The 17971-nt window shown below is 39.7% G+C and overlaps 2 protein-coding genes across 5 annotated transcripts; one reads left to right on the forward strand and one right to left on the reverse strand.

The window, feature by feature from the left end:
* The first annotated feature begins 4 nt into the window (after window positions 1-4).
* LOC117639273 (nipped-B-like protein) lies at window positions 5-13600 on the forward strand. Of its 2 annotated transcripts, none has more exons than XM_034374783.1 (28): window positions 5-743; window positions 1833-1943; window positions 2021-2183; window positions 3238-3353; window positions 4079-4459; window positions 4532-4767; window positions 4845-5064; window positions 5141-5272; window positions 5360-5527; window positions 5613-5803; window positions 5883-6126; window positions 6215-6453; window positions 6535-6813; window positions 6896-7111; window positions 7213-7929; window positions 8011-8256; window positions 8351-8647; window positions 8762-9028; window positions 9117-9351; window positions 9423-9577; window positions 9673-9870; window positions 9968-10225; window positions 10321-10647; window positions 10731-10877; window positions 10958-11190; window positions 11295-11469; window positions 11558-11770; window positions 11855-13600. In XM_034374783.1, exons 2-28 carry the CDS (start codon window positions 1880-1882, stop codon window positions 12047-12049), a joined length of 6312 nt encoding a protein of 2103 aa, XP_034230674.1. In that variant the 5' UTR covers window positions 5-743; window positions 1833-1879; the 3' UTR covers window positions 12050-13600. The 2 variants fall into 2 exon arrangements, with proteins under 2 accessions (XP_034230674.1, XP_034230675.1); XM_034374784.1 differs by lacking the exon at window positions 5-743 and adding an exon at window positions 971-991.
* Window positions 13601-13652: 52 nt separating this feature from the next.
* Window positions 13653-16993, reverse strand: LOC117639279 (plectin-like). Of its 3 annotated transcripts, XM_034374802.1 has the most exons (14): window positions 16784-16993; window positions 16354-16480; window positions 15998-16287; window positions 15824-15920; window positions 15656-15729; window positions 15515-15576; window positions 15386-15436; window positions 15028-15301; window positions 14854-14960; window positions 14657-14782; window positions 14415-14579; window positions 14214-14331; window positions 13994-14119; window positions 13653-13908 (listed from the first exon to the last, which is right to left on the reverse strand). In XM_034374802.1, the coding sequence occupies exons 1-14, from the start codon at window positions 16875-16877 to the stop codon at window positions 13760-13762; spliced, it is 1860 nt and encodes a 619-aa protein (XP_034230693.1). In that variant the 5' UTR covers window positions 16878-16993; the 3' UTR covers window positions 13653-13759. The 3 variants fall into 3 exon arrangements, with proteins under 3 accessions (XP_034230693.1, XP_034230694.1, XP_034230695.1); XM_034374803.1 differs by lacking the exon at window positions 16354-16480 and having other exon boundaries at window positions 16784-16922; XM_034374804.1 differs by lacking the exons at window positions 16354-16480; window positions 16784-16993 and adding an exon at window positions 16511-16572.
* Window positions 16994-17971: the final 978 nt, after the last annotated feature.

Below are 17971 nucleotides of genomic sequence, written 5' to 3' on the forward strand. Positions count from 1 at the left end.
ACTGCAGCAGTAGCAGCAGCTGAGCTCAAGTGAACTACATTCCAGGTTTACTTCGCAGTCTTGTCGTTTTGCTTCTTCATATTCATGCGCGGCACCCTTTTAATACAATCTCATACACTTTTGAACTTTGTCAATTAAAACTAAATTGCCGTTCTAAACATTTCCCTCGCTTTTAATCTCGCGGTGTTTGGAAAGCTTAGGAAAGGATTTCGGAGAAAGTTTACGAACTACGTTTCTAGCGTGCGGATGCATACTGTAGCAGTAAGAGGGTACGGTGGATTTCGTATCAATGTTTGGCGCGTCTGTCCGCAGTGGAAAATGTGAAAAATGCTAGTTTTGCGCGTGTTCTACAGTGGTTCAGTGAAACTCTAATTTGTGGGAAGCCGCCTAGCCCCAGTGTGAAGTGCGCGAAGCTGAAAAGCCAGGCCCGCTTTGTGTTTGTATACAAAGTGGCCAGCGAGCAGTGACGGCTTGAAGAAACCCATCGCTAGTGGGAAATTAAGAAGATGTAGTGGAAACAAGTGTGTGCCTTGCTCTACAGACTTTCCAGCCTTTTCTTCGCCCGAGTGTGGTCCGTTTTCGTGTCCGATATCTTCCTTATTCGAATGTGAAATTGTGGAATTTATCGAAAAGAGGATGGGATCCCGGGCTGGCTGGCTGGCTGTACACTTTTGAAATGGCTGCTCTGGTGGTGAAGTCAGGAAGTAACACCAGCATCTGTGGCAGCGAGAATTCATCTGCCGGTAAGTCTTTAGGCCTTAAACAGCTTCAACCTTGACTTAAACAGGTAGAATAATCTATGCTGCATAGGCAGTGATGGTCTTTATTGCTCATTTACCTTTAATTTTGTCTCGCGGTGTCAAAAAATGGGCGAGGACGAGAGGTTCTCATGTTGTGCGATAGATGGCGCTGGTGATGTCCACAGCCTCAAAATGGGAGTCATTGACATAATGAATGTACAGGTTACGATGATTACACGCATTAATAAACTGTTAGTACTCAGTATGTTCTTTCGATAATTATTCCTTGTTTCACTAGAATCCTTACTTGTCTAGAAGTTAGTTTCTGGATCATTATGTTTTATTTTGTTACCGTTTGCCGCGAAGAAGAAGACTGGCCTAAATTAGTAGCTCTAACGGATCTTTTTCTTACCGGGTGATTCTTTCTAAATCCTCTATACCGCTGGAAGGCTTCAATGTCTTTATTCTTCGTGACTTGTTTCAGCGCTTCCCCAGGAAGGGCGTTTCTCTGTTTTCAAGGCTTTGTTTTGCTTTGGCCGACATAGTGTTTGGTTGGGTGCTACCATCAGCAACAGACTATGTTCTCTTTTATTTAAGTGAAGCCTTGTGTTGTATTTGTTTCTGGTTCTACATACATTTAAAGTGAAATTCCCTCTTCCCTGTTTGGGGCTGCTATTGTAAACATCAGCCCATGTTCTGAGGAGGGCTTTCTCTTCTGGTGTCTTACTTACTGCTTTTTGTTTACCCTTGCCTAGTGACCCTTCATGGGTCTCTCTGGTGGAAGTTATCGACATTTATTTCGAATGCTGTCAGACCCTTTTAGAGCCCTTGAATTAGTTCTCCTAAAAATTTACTGAGGGTTAATGTAGGTCAAATGTGAAGGAGCAATCGTGCATCCTAACCTCAACTGAGTCAGTTTGTTTGGATGGTATTTCTTACGGACTGTCTCATATTTCTAGCGTTCTGATCTCCTTTATATCATTCTCCAATGTCAAGGATTTCTATTAATTCCCCTAGTGCTTTAAATGCCACCTTCTCTAAGTTGATCATCTGTCGTTCAATGATACATTCAGTGAAAATTCATTTTTACAGGGGATGGTGACTGATGTGGGTGGTTCTGAATTTACCAACAAATCAAGATGAATGGTGAAATACCTAGTGTACCTATCACCACTTTGGCTGGCATCTCAAGCCTTACTGACTGTAAGTTTAAAGTGTGTTGTATATCGGGTCGTAACAGGTTTTGCACTGTGTTTCTGAATTATTTTGTCTGGTTGCAGTGTTGCCGGAGATGCCCTTGCCCTCTCCTCTACCTCTGAGCAGCAAGTCCCTACTTTTTCACCCTCGAGTAGCAGAAGAGGCCCAGAATCTCCTCAGTGTGCGTGATGAATCACTGGTTCCTCAGCTAATTCAATCTTTAAGTCAAACTTCATCACAACACATGTAAGTTAATGCTTAACCCTTTCAATTTTTCATCTTGTTTGTTTGTTGTTTTTTATTTTTAAATTTAAAGTCACTTGAATATAGTTAATTAGGTTTGTTGGAGTTTGAGAACTGCTGCAATTCAATATTTGATACCTTTGAAATTTTAGTGGCTTCTTGACATGTACCGATTTGTTTGTTTTCTGGTTACACACAGCACTATCACAAACCAAAGAGGGCAATGTCTTTCCCCACTCCTTCCCTCCCCAATGCACTGCAGCTAGGGTTTAAACACTCTCAGGATCAACCTAAAAATTCCATGTGCGAACAGCCTTGCAATCATGTCTAGGTGGATGGAACAAACTCTTTGTTGTTCACAATTTGAGTGTAGTGCTTTGTAGATGATAAATATCTTTACTTGCTGTCAGTGCTCTTGTGTAAGCTTTCCATGTATTATATGCTTTCTTCTTTAATTTTTTTTTTAAATTTTTCCAAAGTCAAAGTATAAGATAAGAATTTTTTTTTTTGCCTTGAGGGAAGGGGGATGGGAAGGGTGGAAGTCTCTTTCAAGTGTGCAAGAATATTCTGTCAAAGCTATCGGCTCAAGTTTTGAACCGTGATTTTGAAGAAATGTGTCAGTGCTTAAAATCTTCACTCTGATTTTTTTAACCTTTTTTTTTTTTTGAAGTACTTGTTAATTTTTTAAAGAGAGATATCCTTCACTTGCATCATTTTTGCATGAACCTGCACACACATCTCTCTTCTCTTCAGAAGAATTTAAACATTTATTTGACCCATTGGACAATTCTGTAAATCTTGACTGCAATCTTAAGTGCCTGTTTATTAAGGACTGGACAGTTTTTTTTTCTCATTAACCAACTAAAAAGCTTCATCTGTAAATAAAATATTTTTCAAATCCTTTTTATTTTATTTTTTTTATAACTGATATGATACTATGAAGCTGGGTTCATGCTTACCTACCAGTTCTTATTGATAAATGATGGCCTTGTCTTTACTACCTGCAACTTGTAAATCTGGTCCTAAAGTACCTGGATTTTATTTTGCCTGTTTTCAGAGAACTAAAGGATCACTATGCTGGTACAGAACCTCCGGTTGAACAGCAGCAAAATATTCCCGAGCTTTTGAAGGCAATTCTTCACAGGAATCCCAATGTTTTCAAGGGACCACCGGGTTGGTTACATATTTGATTTCTTTTTTTTTTTTTCCTGTATGAGTTATAGTGGGTTCTATTTTAAAATCGCAGGAGGCATTGACATGTTCATGGGGTTAAATAGTTTTGCATGTTTGTGTTGTAAAATATAAAGCAACAATTCTGGCTTTGCTAGTTTCTTCTCTTTTGGCTTTAGTCACATTTGCAAGTTTTAAATTTATGGTGGTTTGAGTATACATTTACATGCTTTGATTTTTAAAAAAAAATTGTGCCAAATCAAATTGTATTTATACCTCTGACTGATTCTCTTTATGTGGTGATGGCATTACTTTCAATAATTTATATTAACCTCCTGTGCATGATAGTGAGTCTACTTTTATGCTTTGGGTTCTTTGGTTGTTTGTGAAATTCCTATTTATTCTTTACTCCTCTTCTGCCCTGTCACAATTTTGTGGGGTGTTGTTAAACATGTTGATCAATTATTGGTCAATCAGTTCTAAAATAGACTCAAGTTTTTGGGTGTCCTGTATGTAGTAGAGAATTTTGTACTGTCCTTTTAGCTTATGTTGTTAAACATTTTGCATTTTGAACAAAATCTTTTGTAGAAAACCAAAGGGTTTTGAAAATTCATAGTCAGATATTTATTGGGGTTTGGGTTTGCTTTTTCTCAATACTTTGCTTGTTAGACTAACATTTTCTGCACGAGCCTCCTGTATTTTAACCATTGTTTTACTTTTTCTTTCAGCTAATTCATCCACTCCTGTATGGAATCAGAATTTCAACTGTAACGATTCATCCCCAGCAAGTTACAGTCAGGAATCGCCTAATATATCCTACTCCGGTTTAGCAACTGGGCAGTTCCCTCAAGATCAAGTTCCTGGACCTGTGCCGGTTCCTATTCCTCCACCAGATCCTGGTCCTCATCAACGAGTGTCAGTGATAACAGAACAATATAAGCCTCCTATAGTGCATAACAATTTTGAAGCCAATGACTTAGCTAGTGCAGTAAAGGACGAGTCGTCACTGTTACAAGCACCTCCTCGAAGTGGTGGTGTTCAGGGAGACCTTCCGAACAGCACACAGGAGCCCTCAAGCATTCCCCGCACAAATGCTATGCAAATAGCAGGTAATTTGTCTGTCTGTTGAATTCTTTACTCTTTGTACTGCAGATTTATCACCTGACTTCCTTCTGAAACAGGTTCCTCTCCAGCTCAAGCTAGTACAGCGCCAGTTACCCAAGAACAGGATAAATCTAAGCTGTTGTCTGGAAGGCACAGTCGAAGAACCAATTCTGTCAATTCAAATTCCAATGCGGATGCTAAAGTAACTGGCGAATCATCTTCCTCGCTGCCAGCATCAGTTCAAATACCTGACATCATGAAGCTGAAAGATTTGAAAGAACCTGTTGTTAGATTGAATAGGTTATCAGAGGAGGTAATATAAATAATATCACAGGACCATTCTATGCCCGTGACATCATATTTCACTGGATATGTTTACATTTATTGCAGGATCAGGCGTTGATGCAAAAAAGTCTGAAAGCTTTTGCTGAGAAGTCACCATCTTTAGCAAACCAACTTGGCATTTTATCTCCACCCTCATCTAATCACCGTTCAGCACATAATTCAACGTCTTATAAAGAAGACTCTGGATCTGACAGCGATGAGCCCCTCCAAAAGAGCAAGTATTTTAAATCAAGAGACAAAGAAAGGGAAGAAAAGCGACTCAAAGGTAAATGTGTTTGATGCTTCTGAATAACACCCTGCATTAATTTACATTTTCTTATAACATTTCTTTGGCCTTTTAGAGAAAGATAGTCGGAAGAAAGCTCGTGCTGCCGATTCAGATAATGAGTACGTCCCAGATGATGACTCTGCGCCTCAATCAATGCGCAAGAGGCGTCATGCTAATTCAAATGATGGTGGAAACCCTGTCGATGGTGCGTCCAATGAATAGGTTTTGTCTTGTAAACATCTGCATGTCATTTGGAACCTTTTGCTCATGCCTTTTTACCTTCATATTTCAGATTTTGTGCCAAAGACAAAGTTGCGAAAAGTTGAAAGAAAACTTGCCCCAGCTGCTGAGAAACTGAGTGTAGAGGAACTGATGGAAACAAACACATACCAAAGGTTTAGCAGATCGATTGACCTAGTATTTGATAATACTGAAGACTTGGATCTCAACACAGAAATGGGTAATTGTGGATCTACTATTAGTGCTGCTTTCAACCAAATTGCTAAGAGTTCCCAAGTACCTTATATTCTTCTTTTTCACTGCAGAAGATGATGCGGATGTTCCTCCTGAGGCTCTTATACCTAAGTACCAGCTTCAAGAACTTTGTGGTGAAGCTGCTAAACTTAAAAATCTCGGTGCTATGGAATCCTTTCCGGCTGATCGACTTGTTCGCTTGCTGAACATTTTAGAAAAGAACATAAGAGATGGTGTTCGAGTTTGTCCCCTTGCTGATCCTGTAAGTTTTAGTTGAGTTGGTTGTGAACTCAAGAATAGGTGCCTTGTTATTTACTTGAATGTATATGTTACCCTTGCAGGATGAGGATGAAGAGGAGAGTAAACTTTGGTTAGAGTTGGCCATGGAGAGAGTAATGCGGGCAGTGGATGCATCACTAACATCTATGTACATTCTTACATCTCCTAACATGCCCAAAAGAATATATTTGGAAGATGTTATTGATCGGGTTGTGGTGTTTTGCAAGTTCCAACTAGTTAATACCATATACCCTTCCTTTGACCCTGTGTATAGGGTAGAGAATAAAGCCAAGTCATCCAAAGATGGTTAGTGTCCCAGGTTTTTTGCTTTTAGATGTTTGACATATGACTATAGGTCTTACTTTTAACTTCTTTCCTTATTTTAAATATACAGATCACCCTGGAAGTGGGCGCAAAAAGAAAGAAAAGCACCACAGTTCTCACGTCAAAGACAAAAGTATCCAAACTTTGTACAACAAGCTACATGAACTAGTTGGCTTGTTGAGTGAGTTACTGAATGTTCAGGTTCTAACTGACACCACCGTTCTTCATGCATCCTCTCTTGGTGTTGGACCTTTCTTTGTTGAGGGGGTGAGCGAGCTCCAGCTCTCAGCATTACGTCTCGTAACTTCTGTAAGTACTTCATAGGAATGTCAACTTAAAAGTTCACAAGTTTCTCCTTTTAACAATGTCTTTTCTTTCTGTTTTAAATAGATTTTCACTAAATATGACAAGCACAGACGACTGTTACTGGATGATATTCTTGCATCCATTGCTCGTCTGCCCAGTAGCAAACGCAGCCTCAGAACATACCGTTTAAGTTCGGATGAGAACATCCAAATGTTGACAGCTTTAGTTTTACAACTTATTCAATGTGTGGTTGTATTACCAGAGACACTGCAAGATCAACTCATGGCTAGTGCTCCAAAAGCTAAAGATGGAAAAGCAAAATCTAGTAAAGAGGAGGAAAAGAAACCGGAAATTGTTAGCAATGTATGTGTTTCAAAAATTTTGTCTATTTTGCTGCCCCTGCTCTTTCTTATTGATCTAATATTCATTATTCTTTTATATGTAGTGTGACCGAGATGTTTTTATTGCTGGTAAATACGACACTGCAATGCGGACTGCAGCAAATTTCCTCTCTGTTTTCTTGAACAAATGTGGGAACAAGTCAGAAGAAATTGATTATCGTCCCTTGTTTGAAAACTTTGTTCAAGACTTGCTTACAACTGTTAACAAGCCAGAGTGGCCTGCTGCAGAACTTCTCCTTAGCTTACTAGGAACTCTCTTGGTATGTTTTACATATTTTCATAGTATGTATTTAAAATAGACTTAGAGTTTTAACTTATCCTCCAAGTTTTTGCCTTTCTGACCTGAATTTGTATTTTCCAGGTCACCAATTTCGTCAACAAAGGAACTGACATGGCTCTACGTGTTGCCTCATTGGATTACCTGGGTGTTGTAGCTGCTCGCTTACGGAAGGATGCAGTTCAGTCACAACTTAAAGTTGATCACATCGATCAGATTATTAGGGAAATTAAAGCAGAGGAGTTAAAGGAAGAAGACGGTAGTAGTAGTAGTAAATCGTCAAAACAGGGTAAAGGGTGTGAACTTGATGAAGAGGAGGAACGGAACCAGTTTCTTCAAAGAGTTCTCCTTGACTACCTTGCTGTCAATGGTCACAATGACCAGGCATTAATCTATGCACGGCACTTTTACCTTGCTCAGTGGTACAAAGATGCCTCTTCTGATAGAAGAAAATCTCCCAGCAAATCACCTAGCAAGAAAAAGAATCAAAGAGGACGTAAGAAGCGGAAAGATGAGTCAAGTGAGGAAGAGACTGAGCCCTCAGATGATGATGATGATGATGAAGATAAGGATGAAGGATTAAATGATACTGCTCAAACCAATTCTGAAAAGTTCCGTCTTACCGAAATTCGAAAGAATTTCCTTGTTAGTAAGATTCGTCCATTCCAAGACTCCACAAACTCAGGATCTCGTCAACAAGTCATGCAAACATATCTGGACTACACCAGTGCAGAGCTCATATCTAGATTCTTGGCCTCCAAGAGACCATTCTCTCAAAGCTTTGATATGTATCTTAAACAGGTAACATTTTAATGACTGTTCTTTGTTAGACTGTTTCCTCACTTCTTTCTAACCCTGTTGTTTTGTTGATTTATTTTTCAGATTCTTAGAGTTCTCACAGAAAGTTCTATAGCTATCCGAACTAAGGCCATGAAGTGTTTAACAATGGTTGTAGAAGCTGATCCAGCTGTGTTGGGCCGGGTTGACATGCAATTGGGAGTTCGTCACTCATTCCTGGACCATTCTACATCAGTGAGAGAAGCTGCTGTGGACCTTGTTGGAAAATTTGTTTTAAGTAGACCAGAACTCATTGACAAATACTATGAAATGCTCTCTGCAAGAATTTTGGTATGTATTACTGAAAGTTCCCTACTCCAGGCTCAGTGTTCCATTTCACCTCTTCGTGGTGATTTTACTATCTTAGTTTATTATTATTTTGCAGGATACTGGTGTTAGTGTAAGAAAACGAGTCATAAAAATTCTCAAGGACATTTGTATAGAGTGTCCTGACTTCCCCAAGATTCCTGAAATCTGTGTCAAGATGATCCGTAGAGTAAATGATGAAGAAGGTATCAGAAAATTAGTCATGGAAGTGTTTCAAAATATGTGGTTCACACCAGTCCGTGAAAGGCCATCTTTAGACACTGTATCACTCATCAGAAAAGTTATGAACATTACCGATGTTGTTGCTACATCCCGTGGCATTGGAATGGAATGGTTTGAGCAGCTACTTGTCAGTGTAAGTTCAGACTCAAGACTACTTAAATGACCAATTTTTAAAAGTGAAAAATGTTTTGTTTGTCAATGACAATTGTATTTCAACTATGTATTGATAATTTATTTATCTTTGCAGTTATTTAGACCGAGGGAAGACAAAGAAGACTCAACCAAGGTGCATGCTGAGCCCCCAAAGGCCTTATTAACAGCTTGCAAACAGATAGTTGATTGTTTGATTGAGAATGTGTTACGATTAGAAGAAAGCAGTAACACTCAAAACAAGGGATCGTCTCAAAGACTGGTTGCATGTCTTACCACATTGAATTTATTTGCTAAGATAAGGCCTCAACTCTTGGTGAATCATGCCATAACTCTTCAACCCTATTTGAGCCTTCGCTGTCAGGTAAATCATCGTCTTCTTTTCTTACCCCATTTTGCCTCTGCTCATTGTTAGTTTGGAGCAATTAGTGATGTAATGTTTGTTTGTGCAGACACAAGGAGATTATCAAATCATCAGCTGTGTGGCTCGAACGCTGGAACTTGTGGTCCCCCTCATGGAGCATCCAAGTGAAACATTCTTGGCACAACTAGAAGAAGATTCAGTTAAACTCATACTGCAACATGACCGATCAGTAGTTGCTTCCTGCCTCTCTTGCCTTGGTTCTGTTGTAAATAATGTTACTAGGAACTTCAAGCTGATACGAGACTGCTTTAACAAATATTACAGTAAGTTAATACCTTATACTCTGATATGTTCAACTTTTTACGGTTTATTTACTTTTACTTCTCTTCTTTAGGTGTTATGAGAGATGTCAAGGAAAAAGATTTGTTTTTAAAGCAGTCAGCTGCTAGCCAACAAACTCGACCGTATGTTAGACGTGCTCTTTTCACTGTTGGATTATTGTTGAGACATTTTGATTTCACCAATAAAGATGTCATCGAAGGTCTTGATGTGAGTCTTTAGACTTAAAAGTTGTGATTGGACGCCTATTGATGTAATATAATAACTGTTATTTATACATTTTTTAAAATTCTTTTTGGGTGCAGGAGGATATTAAAAATCAAGTGTTTGAAACCTTGATATATTTTGTGAAGTTGGATGACAAGGATATACAAATTTATACTTTGCGAGCAATTGGCTCATTATGCATTAGACATTATGATTTTATGCTTCAATCTGACTTGAAAGCTTTATACCATGGCCTCCTTACTGGTGCAGACGCTCCTCTTCAAATGAAAGTACAGGTGAGTAATATTTCTATCTTTCTTTCTTGATTTTATGCCAAAATTGCCACTTGTTCAAGTGTGTGTTTTTCATTCTTACTCTGTGCCTATTTTGTAGGTTTTGAACAACATTGAAATGTATTTGGAGGAAGAAGAACAGAGAATGATTCGTCAAGATCAAGAGTGGGCCAAAATGTCCAAGTCAGAAAATCTAAAAGAAATGGGTGATGTCACTTCTGGTATGGCAAGTACTGTCATTCAGTTGTACCTCAAAGAAATCATGGACGCATTCCTCAATCCTGATGTTAGTGTAAGACATGCTGCACTCAAGGTTATCCAACTTATTTTGGCTCAAGGTTTGGTGCATCCTGTTCAGGTAGGTGGCTCAAATTGTCAACCTTATTACTCTTTTTTTTTTTAAAATTAAAATGCAACCAACTATTATTTTTTTCTCCTTTATTTTTCTTTTAGATTGTTCCATATCTTATTTGCATGAGCACTGATATGGAGAAAGTTGTTAGCCACAGTGCTGACAAGCAATTGCAGGACATAGAAAAGAAATATCCAGGTTTTATTCATATGAAATCTCAACTTGGAATTAGATTGTCATTCAAGCTACACTGTATTCTTCAGCAAGGGCCAAAGGGAGAGTATGTTCCTGTCAGAGGGCACCGCCAGATAGAGGGTGAACCTCTTCCAACAGCCTTGAATGGTTTTTTGTATTCCATACTTAGAAGTACAAAACAACAACGTCGAGCTCTGGTTCTCTCTATTCTCAAACAATTTGATGAGCAGACAGTAAGTACTATTTCTGCAAACTCTCTTGTAGATCTGGGTCATCTTTTGTCCCTTTGATAACCCTTTTGTTTATCTCTTTCCAGAAAACTAGCCTTTCACAAATGTTGTACTATGCAGATAATTTGGCTTATTTCCCTTATCAAGTCCAAGATGAACCTCTTTTCATCATTCATCATGTTGATATCATGATATCTGTCGCGGGCACCAATTTAATGCAAACATTCAAAGAGGTGCGTACTCATAGTTTTCTTTGGGTATTTGAGAATAAACTGGAATACTGCAGTAGCTTACAATTGTTTGTTATTTCCAGGCCTTGATTCCACTGAACAATCAAGTGCAACGGTTGAATCTTGAAACTGGACAACCTGAACTGGTTTCTCTTCCTGAACCTGATGAAGACGATGAAGAGGATGCTGATGCTTTATTGGCCAGGATGCCTCAGGATACTTCTGTACTGCAGGATGTCATTACTGCTTTTCAGGGTTGCTTGCTGCTGTTAGTCCTCAAGCAGCACCTCAAAGATCTCTATGGCTTTACTGATGCGTAAGTATCCCTTCTGCTTGCCTTGGCATGCTGGGTTTGTTTATTAATTTGTGTGTCGGCTTTAATTAATTATTTAACGTTTGCTGTTGTTTCTTTTCTTTTAGGAAAATAACTCAGTACTCGCCATCAGAAGCTGCTAAAGTGTATGAAAAGGCAGTGAGCCGGAAAAGTAATGCCGTGTTCAATCCAAAAGCCACACTGGCGAAACTAAAAGAAGGCAGTTCACAAGAAATTCTTGACCAGGCACAACGTAAAGCAATTATCACTCAATATTTGGATGTAAGTAACTTCTGTTCCATACTGTTGTCCTTAAATTTCGTCCTCATCAAACATCAAGCTAACTTTGTTATCTTTCTGTGCGTTGCAGTTCAAACAGATGATGTTGAAATTTGATCCTGATGATGCTGAGGAAGATGAAGAAGGCAGCCCTGGTAAATCTGGCACTCCAGGTCGTGCAGACAATGCAGGTGGCACACCCTATCAACAAGAAGGCATTGTGCCTCCAATCACTCTGACCATTAATGCAAGTCATGGTGATAACAGCCCTGATAAAGTACGAATCAACAATGTGCAGTCTGCGGTAAGTTTGTCAGTTTATTTTTTGGGAAATGACTTTGTTGTGGTAACAGCCTATCTCATAATTTCTTGTTATGTCTCCCTGTAGGATGGAACTCCTCAAAGAATTCCTAAATTGACAATTGTTGCCCCCAAACGGTCAGAGATCAAAGAACGTCATCATCGGAAAAGTCACAAATCAGATAAGCACAAAAAGCATCGCCATAAAAAGAAGCGCAAGAAGAATGGTGGTGGAAGTGATGAAGACAGTGATGATTTTAGTGATCCTGACTTCCTTGTGTGAAGCTTCAATTTAGTTGTGTTTGTGAATTAGTGAAACTGGACGCTACTGGAATCTGTCTAGTGTGATTTTCATCAGTATGACTCTTTTGTAAGTGTGCAATGGCCAAGAGTTTTATATTGTGCACCACTGAACTGAACTTTTTAAAAATGTGTATAGTTTGTCTTATTTTTATTAAGTAATTTTAGCAATTTCAAGTTTGTAACAGGTATTTATGTCAAAAGAACAATATTAAGATGTTTGTAAGAAATCTTGTACATATGCTTTGTAAATATTATGTATAAACCAAAATAAGTAGATGTATTTAAAGAGCCTCTATGGAGTGCACATATGCTAATGTGTGCACCAAATGGGAGAGGCACTATGTCCAGCAATAGAGTCACTTAAGTCAAGGAGTGTTAAAATAGTTGTTATATTCTGTGGAAGAGCTGAAACTTCATGTGATTTTTGCTCATTGTGCAATGATTTTTGAAGCCTGTTATTCCACAGATAAATATATTTTCAGGACCAGAGATTAAGGATAGTGTCATTTTAAGAATCACCATCAAGTTAAAATACTCTGCATTAATATCTCTTTTATCGGTTTTGCTACTTGTTAAATTTAATTATCTTGTATTGAGAGAATTTAAACTAGGAAATTCCACTGTTTCCCAGTGGCAAATACATAAATCAATTGATTATTTACCTACTTTGTATATTTGCAATCAATTGCCAGTTATCAGGGTTGATAAAAAAAATCTTTTTTTTTCTTTTTTAAATCTTTATTTTCTGTGATTTACCTTTAGGAGTTAATAAGGAATCTGTCTATTCCTATTATAAGCTGCGAAACCTACCAACTTGTTTATTTGCTATTGTTTTTATTACTTAACGTAAATGCTCTGTGCTGCAGTAAAAGCCATTGCCACATATTGTTGACTGAATTTGCATTTTATCCTCCTCCTATGGCCTCACGTAATTGATGTCTCTCGTTACTTGCAGTGCCTCCCTCACACAGATTAACGTAATCATGCCATTGTTTGAGTGTGTTTTGTAATTTGTGGCACCAACACTACATTGTTAGCTATGAACAATTTAGATCTAAAATGCATAAAAGCACATCAGAATTTCAGAGCCAGTAGTTAGCTTTTGGATTTGCACAGGACAGATACAGATTGTGTTGGAAAGGAGTAGTTGGCATGCATGCACAAATCAACACCTGATATCTGGTAAGATAGGGAAATAGAGATACAAAGGTTGAGCTGTTAACTAGATGTTTGCACCTGGCTGATGATTAAGTGCAAAGTTTCCATACTTTAATTTTGACTATAATTCTGTGCAAATGCTAAAAGGAGCACTTTCCATAGAATTTAAGTTTGATTTTCTTCTTGGTACATGGAAAATATGTTAAAATACAAATTCAGTTACGAGCAGATTCTTCCAGAGCACTACTATTTTTTCTTGTATTTTCTTTTTTTGTTTCCTATGGAGCTTGAGCATTTGATTATACTATTAACTGTGTATATGTACAGTAATTGAAAGATGCTGGGTGCATTTTCAATAAAAGTTTTGTTTTAATCCCTGAGTCGTTTACTGATCCATCCCTTACATAATAAAATTCAGAATGAAGATTAGAAAGACTGCAATATCTTTATTGGTCCTTTACAGGTAGACAAAAACAATCATTGGTACCCAAGCACTGAAAATAGCAGTAGTCAAAGAGTTTAAAATTTAGCTTTAAAATAAGAATGAAAAGTTAGAAGTGCTCTGCTTCTTGTTTTCACCTCCTGATTGCTCTGAACTTGATTGCCCACCAAATATGTTAGTGGTAGCTGGTTTGTTGGAAAAGAAACTGAATGCACTGAATGCTGAAGGCTGCTCAGGATCTTCATGACAAAAATAAAAAGCATTCTTAGTGGCAATATTGGTGGAAACAGAACTTACAGCAAAAAGACAGACTTAAATACACACCTTGGATCTCGCTTTGGGCCTCTTCTGAATCCTTTGATGGAGATGACTCGAAGCCAGCATGAACAGGCGACATGACAGGCTCAAATGCAGGCGGACTCTGGAGAGAGTACATCTCATCTCCATACTCTGCAAAGTTCACAGAAAATTCAATGAATGGGAATCACAACAAGGTTTACATACTTCTTATGAACATAATCAATGAACTCAGTGAACTCCCTACCGGCATTGAAGTCAAAACCATTATCATCTTCCAAAGGTGCATTATCATTTTCTCCAGAACGACTGAGATCAGATGAGTTTCCAGTAAAATCAGCAAGTTCAGAAGGTTTTTCTTGGTCCTGAAAATGTCAAAAAACAAGGCCATGTCTGGTTATCTTCTGAAATGGATTGCGCTCTGCTATGTGGGTCCAGTCTAAATTACCATATTTTTGTTTGAATCCTGATGAATGCTATTAACATTATCTACTTTTACGGGTTCGGGTTCCTCAATCCCAATGGCTTCGATGGTATCTTGGTGAGAGATGCGGTATTCCTGAGTAAATAAATCAACTTCACTGGTTGAAGCAGCTACATCCACTTCCAAAGCCTAGAATAGATCATTACTGTGCAGATAATTCAACCCAACATTCTTTTTAAAAACAATAAAAAATAATATGCTCTTACCCTTGAAGATTGAGTCATCAAAGTCGGACCAAGTGTCTTATTAACGTCCTCAGAGACATTTAAGTTTGGTCGCATTGTCTCTTTAAGCTTTGCTGCAATGTTGTCAGTGCTTAAAATTGCTTCCCTCTGAAAGCAAAACCATGGTGTGAGTTAATGGAAAAAAAAAAAACTAAGAGAAAATTGTCTCACTTAACTACCTTGCTTGACGGGCTACTGCAGATAACATTGTTCACTTCTCTAATAGATTTTGGTTTCTCAATCATCTTCTGTTGAGGTAAGACTAATTCTTTGAGATTCACATTGCCTGGAGTAAAACATTGGAAGTGGTTTCAAATTGTAATAGCAAAATCAAATTTTAAAATAGGTCTCACCTGCACCAGATTCCGTGACCTTCTTAGAAATATGTTGCTTTGCATCACTATTGATAATGGCTTTGGTAGGCTGAGCATTCTCTCCAGCAGATGTTAGTGTCGGTGTTTCAATTAACTGACTTGCTGTTGAAGAGGTGGGTAGCATCGGTTGGCTCGCTGATTTAAGGCCATATCCTTCCCCTTGAGAAGTTGAAGCAAGTGATGACCTGAAGATCGAAGATCCTTGCGAGAAGCTACTAAGCTCTCTGGCCGTGATTGGGGTGTCAAAGTTCAACTATCAAAAGTATAAGATACAAAATAAAAATAATTTGACAGAAACCTTTCTAGAAAAGCGCAACAAATTGAATAATTGGCTTACCTTCAAAACAGGAATATTAATGCTACGCAATTTAAAAGTAGAAGATATTCCCTGCAATAAATTAAAGTATGTAGTACATTTTTTAAGTAGATCAGAAGTTATAGTACCATAAAACTACTAGATAATTACTGGGTTGGCACTGGTTGACTCTGACTCGACCTTTTCCTGATTTTGTTTCTGCAGTTCTTCATCTGAAAAGTTTTTAAATATTAAATATTTATCTATTCCAAGACAATCACATGAAAACTTTCCAAAACTACAAACCAGTACCTCTTTGTTGCTTTTCCTCCTCTAATCTCTGCTGATGCGCAACTCTTTTTAGGGCAACCCTTGCTCTTATTTCCCTGAAAATCAATTATTTTTTAGAAATCAAGTTAGTTGTATAGAGTGCGAATTGCTCATAAAGTGAGTGTTCATATTTTCGTGATGGGTACTTACTCAGCTTTTTGCTCAAGCTGCTGACGCTTCTGTATGGCCTCCTGATTTTCAGCATAGCATTGAAGACACTTTTGCTTTAATGCTTCAAGCCTTTGGACTTACAGAGAAAACCAGAGACTGTTTCTAGAATAAATACCTTATATAAAGAGAGAAAGCACAAATCCTATCAGTTACCTTTAGCTTCATACACTTGTTCAGCACGTGTACGAAGTTCTTTTGCCTCTTCTTTCTTCTTCGACAGTTCCATTCTTGCAAGTCTTACTTTTTCGGCAAGGGCATTTCTTTCTGCTACTCTCGGCCATTTATTGTATTTTTCCTCATATTGCGCCCATATTTTCTCATATTTCTCAATCATGTCTCGATACTTCTTTTCCTTGGCTTTGGCATTTTCCTTAACTTGCTTTAATTCATTTAGTAGTTGGGGGCGAATTACGTCAGTATACTCTGTAATTTGCCTCTCTAGACTGGAAAAAGGAAATAGAGTTGAAATGAAGTTACCATGAGACAGAGGTGCATGCGCATGAGCAAACCTTTCATTTTTAGCCTGAAGCAGACTGATTTCCTTATCACGAAACTCGCTTAGAGTCTTCAAACGAGCATTTTCCTTGTTCACAGTGTCAAGTGATGCTCGAGTCTCTTTGATTTGTTCCTGAATATCTACACCACAGATAACGAAGGACGGATTACCATCATGAAACAATGCCGTTGAAACTGGCCGGGCCGCAAGCCGGGCCCACCAGTGGGCCAGAAGAGCGGTGGAGGCGGCCAAAACTCAAGACGCGTTTTGAGCCCCAGAGTCGCTAAATGGACTCGAGGCGAACGTGTGACCGTTCACACGTTTGGTTCGAGTCCCATTTAGCGACTCTGGAGCTCAAAACGCGTCTAGAATTAAGGCCGCCTCCACCGGTCTTCTGGCCCACTGTGGAGCCCGGGCAGCACATGGGGAGGGTCTCGACTTACCAGCTGTCTCTTTCATTATCTCCTCCAATTCGGAACTGACTCCAACGGCTAGTTGCCGAAGCACCGTACTATCTTTAACTGGGTCAGAATCCATGTTTCAGAATCTTCTAGAATCAGTAGCAAATGAGACTAAACTCGTGGATCACAGTTGCAAGCACAGAGCACGCGTGACGACTCTACACTGTACGGTTGAGAAACGAAAGGACGCTGCTCGATTTCAAATAAACCGCATCACCAGCACCAACCCCACCAATCACTGACAAGTTTTTTATCTCCCTAAAACACTATAAAATACAAACGAATTCTTATATTTATCTTTTAAGACCAATTTAAACCACAAATTAGACAAAATTAGGGGGTTGAAGCGCTCAAAATGATTGGGATGGGCTGTGGAGTTCACGTTTACGGGTTGGCAGACGTTTCGCGTGTCCGGTGCAGAAGGCGGGAACCGGAACTTGGGGTTGGCGGCAGGCGGAAGGGCGCGCAGACCCCTACCCCCTCCCCCGCCCCAGACGGCGTCAACAAATCTGGCCCCTCCCCTCCCAGGCTCCGTAACGCGCAGCGCGCACCGGTCAGAGACCTGAGCTTTATCCGGCCCGGCATTTCTGTCCCGTTAGGTTTGAACGTCTTTTTATTCACCCCGGTGAGTGGCTTTGTAGATAAGCCCATACATCGCCGTGCCGTGGCGCGCGGCGGGTTACGGCGAGAGCGTCGAGAGGTTGAGTCGAGGCTCCGGTTCCGTGTGTTTTTCCAGTGCCTGTGGTGCGGGTTGCCTGCAGTTTCGTCGCTCTGTCTCTCTCGCACGACGAGGCGGCGCTGAGCGGCGTCGGATCCCTGTCGGCACCTCGCTGTTGGCTCGCGGTGCATCACGGAAACGGGGCCGTGTTGGGGTAGGACAGGGAAGGGGAAAGGGGAGGGGGAGGGGCGTGGGAAGAGAAGAGTCCAGCGCGCCCGCCCCAGTTTGTGCCACTTGTTCGTTTGCGTGCTGTCACTGCCGTGCATTTCCCGATCCCGCACTTTCCCCCGAAGCCGGGCCGGTTCCCAGGAGCCACGCGGACAACAAGAAGCAGCGTCGTCCACTACACTGCTGGCGGTGGTGGTGGTGGGCGTGTAACACAGTGTAAGAGCCTCGCGGATGTGACGGGCCGAAAGGCGAGCGGGCAAAGGCCTTACCGAACAAGGCGCCAC

Source organism: Thrips palmi, unplaced genomic scaffold (assembly GCF_012932325.1).
Source record: "Thrips palmi isolate BJ-2018 unplaced genomic scaffold, TpBJ-2018v1 HiC_scaffold_11, whole genome shotgun sequence".
NCBI lineage: Eukaryota > Metazoa > Arthropoda > Insecta > Thysanoptera > Thripidae > Thrips > Thrips palmi.

What these genes read in the sequence shown, in the direction of transcription:
- LOC117639279 (XM_034374802.1), bottom strand. Translation starts at nt 16,877, where the DNA reads ATGGATTCTGACCCAGTTAAAGATAGTACGGTGCTTCGGCAACTAGCC. An exon ending in CAGCTTGAGCAAAAAGCTGA is followed by an intron (nt 15,730 to 15,823) that starts GTAAGTACCCAT and finishes ATTGATTTTCAG; the next exon opens with GGAAATAAGAGCAAGGGTTG. An exon ending in GGCCCAAAGCGAGATCCAAG is followed by an intron (nt 13,909 to 13,993) that starts GTGTGTATTTAA and finishes TTTGTCATGAAG; the next exon opens with ATCCTGAGCAGCCTTCAGCA.
- LOC117639273 (XM_034374783.1), top strand. Translation starts at nt 1,880, where the DNA reads ATGAATGGTGAAATACCTAGTGTACCTATCACCACTTTGGCTGGCATC. An exon ending in TGGTGGAAACCCTGTCGATG is followed by an intron (nt 5,273 to 5,359) that starts GTGCGTCCAATG and finishes TTCATATTTCAG; the next exon opens with ATTTTGTGCCAAAGACAAAG. An exon ending in AACCGGAAATTGTTAGCAAT is followed by an intron (nt 6,814 to 6,895) that starts GTATGTGTTTCA and finishes TTTTATATGTAG; the next exon opens with TGTGACCGAGATGTTTTTAT.